The sequence below is a fragment of the Octopus bimaculoides genome, chromosome 3 (genome assembly GCF_001194135.2).
Source record: "Octopus bimaculoides isolate UCB-OBI-ISO-001 chromosome 3, ASM119413v2, whole genome shotgun sequence".
In the NCBI taxonomy this organism is placed as follows: domain Eukaryota; kingdom Metazoa; phylum Mollusca; class Cephalopoda; order Octopoda; family Octopodidae; genus Octopus; species Octopus bimaculoides.
The window spans coordinates 86,955,427-86,959,884 of record NC_068983.1 but is presented as its reverse complement, the minus strand read 5'-3'; the positions used below and the strand labels follow the sequence as shown (position 1 = coordinate 86,959,884).

Sequence of the window (4,458 nt, the reverse complement as noted above, 5' to 3'; positions counted from 1 at the left end):
TGAGACTGCGACCTGTTCACTGACAAAATTCTGTGCAGGTCGCGGTCTCAAAGCGACGAAAATATTTTGACAAATTAAATTTAAATGTTGAAGTGAATCTAACGGATTTTGTGTGTTATTTTAAATGGCTTATAAACACCTTCCACGCTGCAATTGTTTTCGTTCCAGCACACAATCTCAGATCAGGTCACTTGCTATGCAAGTACATCTCTCTCTCTCTATATATATATATAAAATGCCTTCACTTTATTCCATATTAGATCCTATGCTCTTGCTTTGCTCTCAGTGCTCCTTTCCAGCTTCTCACTGTGACAATGATTTAGAGGTGTTTTCAACCTTACATATATCATTGTTGTGATGAAGCAGCAACAGAATTGCTTCAACTATGTAAATTCCTATTATTGTGTAAGTCTGATAGTGTCATTTATGTTGTGCTTCAGGAGATGGGACATGTCTTTGTAATTTTTTTTTAGTCTAGGAATTTTATATTGTTTTTGCTTAAACAAACTTAATAACTCAGCATTTTTATGGATGGTTTGAATTACATTATTGCCTTTGTCTTTTTTTTTTTTTCTGTTTTGACTCTATTTCTGTTGAGCTGGCCTCATATAAACAATTTACAAGAACTGATGGCCTGTACCTTATATTTGAGATTTTTACTTCCAACAAAAATACAGTGTATACACAAGTGTGCATTTGACATAAGAGCCACCTTTGTTGGTTAGTTAAAAGGGAAAACTGCAAAGGATAAATGTTTGCATAGGACTTGGGGAATATATTTTTCTATTACGAAAGTGATTTGGACAATCCTTGAGTTAGTGAGTGATATAGAAAAAGGAAAAAAAGAACATTCAACTTATCTCTTAGAATTTTTTTTTTTTGAGTCTATGGAAAAAAAGAAAATATCACAGCTTGAATACCTTTGATCAGATGTCTGCTCTCTTAAGGCTGACATAGGGGCAAACTTTATTGTATTGGATGTTGCTGTCTGTGAAGGGCATGTGAAACAAAAATGAATATGTATTAAAGCAATTAGACCAAATTGTCTGCAGCTTGTAAGCAACGGATTTGAATGTAAAAGATATAGTTTTGTTGTAATTTAATTATTTGCTCTTCAATATTATGTCTAAAAAAGTCTTGATTTTATTTCCAATTTCCATAGATGTGAATACCTTTTTACTTTCGACAACACATTTGAGATCCATGATGATATTGAAGTTCTCAAGCGCATGGGTATGGCAGAAGATTTAGAAAAGGCTGTGAATATGGTGCCAAAAGCTTTAGAGCCTTATGTTAAGGGTAACTAAATTGAAATTATCACTGACTTTTGACATGCTTTTAATTTGTTTTAATCTCTAAAGAGAGCAGGTATATACTTTCTTTCTGAATTTTTGAAGTAAATCTTTTTTGCCAAATTACAAAACTTTGCATTGATTTCCTTCCAACTTCCATTATGAAAGATGGTTGTAATTAGTTTTAGATTCTTTGTCATTACATTTTGGAAAGTATTTCCAGAATCAATGATTTCTTCTGTCAGGTCTTTGAAAGGTGGGAAAAATTGTAAAGGAGAGAAAGAAAACTCGCTTTTTTATTTCTCAGTTTTGGTTTAAAATTTTGTTTTTGTATTTTCATTCTATGTTTATCGTTTTACTTGCCCTATGGTAAATAAAATGATATTGGTTTCTAACATGAAAGCAAGGTTTCAAAGTTTGGGGAATTGTATAGTTGATGAAAATCAACCTCAGTTTCTGGTTGGTACTTATTTTATCAACCTCAGATGGATGAAAGGTAAGGTTAATGCTGGCAGAATTTGGAAATAATAAAATAGAGATATTGATAAATATGCTGTAATACCTGCTGACTCAGACAACCCCCACCCAAACTTCCAGAATTCTCTCATAATAACACACACACACACACACACACACACACACACACACACACACACACACACACACACACACACACACACACACACACACACACGTATACAGGTACATATATATGTAATTTTCACATGTAGGATGAATAGCAACATTTTTAAAGTTCCAGTTTGATATAGTCAGCAAAAGGTTGTTTTTGCAATGTATTTTCATTGGCTCTTAACCCTTTTCACTCTTATCAAACAACCCAGTTTCTCATTCAATGTGACCTAGTTCCTGTTTTCATCTTTAAACCTCTTCATTTCTTGATCAGTTTCTGTTGACATTACAGTACCACACAGAACATTCTTTTGTGGTTGTTCTTATGTTGGAAGTTATTTTATATTGTTATTCATGTTTGTATTATTATATTATTGTGTTTTGATGAAAGGTTGTGGTTCTATCATTGAATGATTTTTTTATATTGCTGTTTAAGATAGGAAGGGTTTCAGGAGATGAGGTTTGGTTGCATAGAGACTTCAGTATGAAGTAAAATAATTGAAGTTACTCAAATTATGAATGATATCAATAGTGTTTACAATGCTATTGTTACAGTAATAGTAATTTTAAAACATGGACAGTTTCAGCCAATTTTCTACCACCTTCAGTTATGGAAAATCAAAATAAATTTTGTACTTCAGAAGACAACTTCATGAGCATATTCAATAGCAACACAAACCTGAAACAACAATCACCACAAATGATATTTCTTAAACAAGAATGTAGTTAATAGTTAATGCTAAATATAAATCTACTTTTTATTGTAATTCTTCTTAGATAATTCTCCTTTTTCTGTATGTCCTGTGACAGGATGAGCAAATTTATGGGCATGCTCCACTTTCTGATCATTCTGAGGAAATATAAGTATTACTTAAATTTCTCATTAATCATATTTGTATCTTTGTTGAGGTCTACAGTAGCTTTAAAACAATAAAGTAATAGTTAATGATTAGTGTTAAATATAAATTTAAACAGTTTTTGTCATTGTTCCATATACGACAATTGGTTCTGAACATAAATTTATACAGTTTTTAATCAATTCTTCCACATGCGTTCTTTCTGCCTTCCAAGTGGTGTTTCGCCTCTGTGGTAAAGCTTTGAACCTCTGTGATTCTGAAGATTATATTTATGGGGATCATAGTCTGTAGGTTTCAAGGCAGAGGCCAGTTGAAAACAGCTTGTGGGCTGGGTATGGGGCTAACTCCACCCTTTTAAGTATCATCCTGTAATAGAAAGTACAACAAATGGAAACTATACAAATCTCCCAGTCCTGTTAGAAACTAGAGATTTTGATGAAATGCAGTTTGTCCAATATACAAATCATAACTTGTAAATTTCTCTGATGAAATTGACTTATATATAATGATTGTTGGTGTACATTGTAACTCTGGTATTTACCTGTTGCCATGTCACTCTCACTTGCTAAGGTAGGTTGAATACAGTGAAGTTGATTACTTGTAGTTGCTTTCACATATATTGAGAAGATATATTGAATCAGAGGCATTGATTTCTTGTCTCAGAGCTATATTTATGCTCCAGTTAGACTCTAACTTGGAAGCTACACAATTCCTATGAGAAAAAAATTCTGAGGTAAGCCTCCATCTCAATTATTCAAAAGTTTTATAAAGCTCAACAAATTAGTGTTTTTTTTTTCAACTTTTATCACAATAATTATACTCTCCTCATAACCCAACAGTAAGTATGCAGAGACCTACATTTAAAATATATCAGTGAATTAAAAAATTTTTTTTTGAATTCTTACTATATGCTATCAACAGCATGATTGCAGTATCAACTACATTATGACTAATCCTGATATTACTTCCCTCGTGTTTATAGATGACACTGGAATATCACTCATTGGAGTCCAATCCCTGAATTCTAACTCATCCCTTGAAGTATTAACTGTCATTACGTTTGAAAATCAAAGGAGGAAAATACCCAGAGAAATTTATTCAAACAATGCAAAGAATAGACATATGCTGTAAACAGGAATCTTTTGACGAAGCTCTTTCTAAAAAGAAGCTGAACTGTTTCTCATTTAGAAGAGTACTTGGTTTTAGTTTTCAACTCCAAATGGCATCATTTGAATTGCAGTTGTAGATATTTGCAGAACAGAACTTCAGTTAATATTAATTTCTCACATTAGAAGTAAAAAAAATTTTAAGGTTATGGTGATTAGAACAAACCCAGTGTAGTAGGGCTGTGGGGTTGGAGTTGATACATTTTATTGACTCTGATTGAATGTAAATTGTAATACATCATCATCATTTAACATCCACTTTTATATGCTTGCATGGGTTGGAGGGTCAGAGTTTGAGGGAGATTTTCTATGGCCCAATGCCATTCCTCTAACCATCCTTCACCTGTTTCCAAACAAGGTAATATTTTCCCCATTGTTTGTTCATGTTCTCACAGAATATTGGAAATAATTGACATCACTTGGATAACAGTGACACTCACTTATAACTATCATGTGATGTCAAGACAAGGACACACACACACACACACACACACACACACACACACACACACA

The 4,458-nt window shown here is 32.8% G+C and overlaps 1 protein-coding gene across 3 annotated transcripts in view; it reads left to right on the top strand.

Moving 5' to 3' along the window:
* LOC106869132 (transcription factor Dp-1) overlaps positions 1–4,458 on the top strand; it is a 32,689-nt gene that overhangs the window by 16,687 nt on the left and 11,544 nt on the right. For 2 of the 3 annotated variants that reach the window (XM_014914705.2, XM_014914704.2), the window contains exon 10: positions 1,163–1,299. In XM_014914705.2, coding sequence (XP_014770191.1) covers positions 1,163–1,299 — 137 coding nt within the window. Of the gene's footprint in view, positions 1–1,162; positions 1,300–3,761; positions 4,364–4,458 lie in introns of those variants that run through there. The other variant, XM_014914706.2, reaches the window with a different exon arrangement.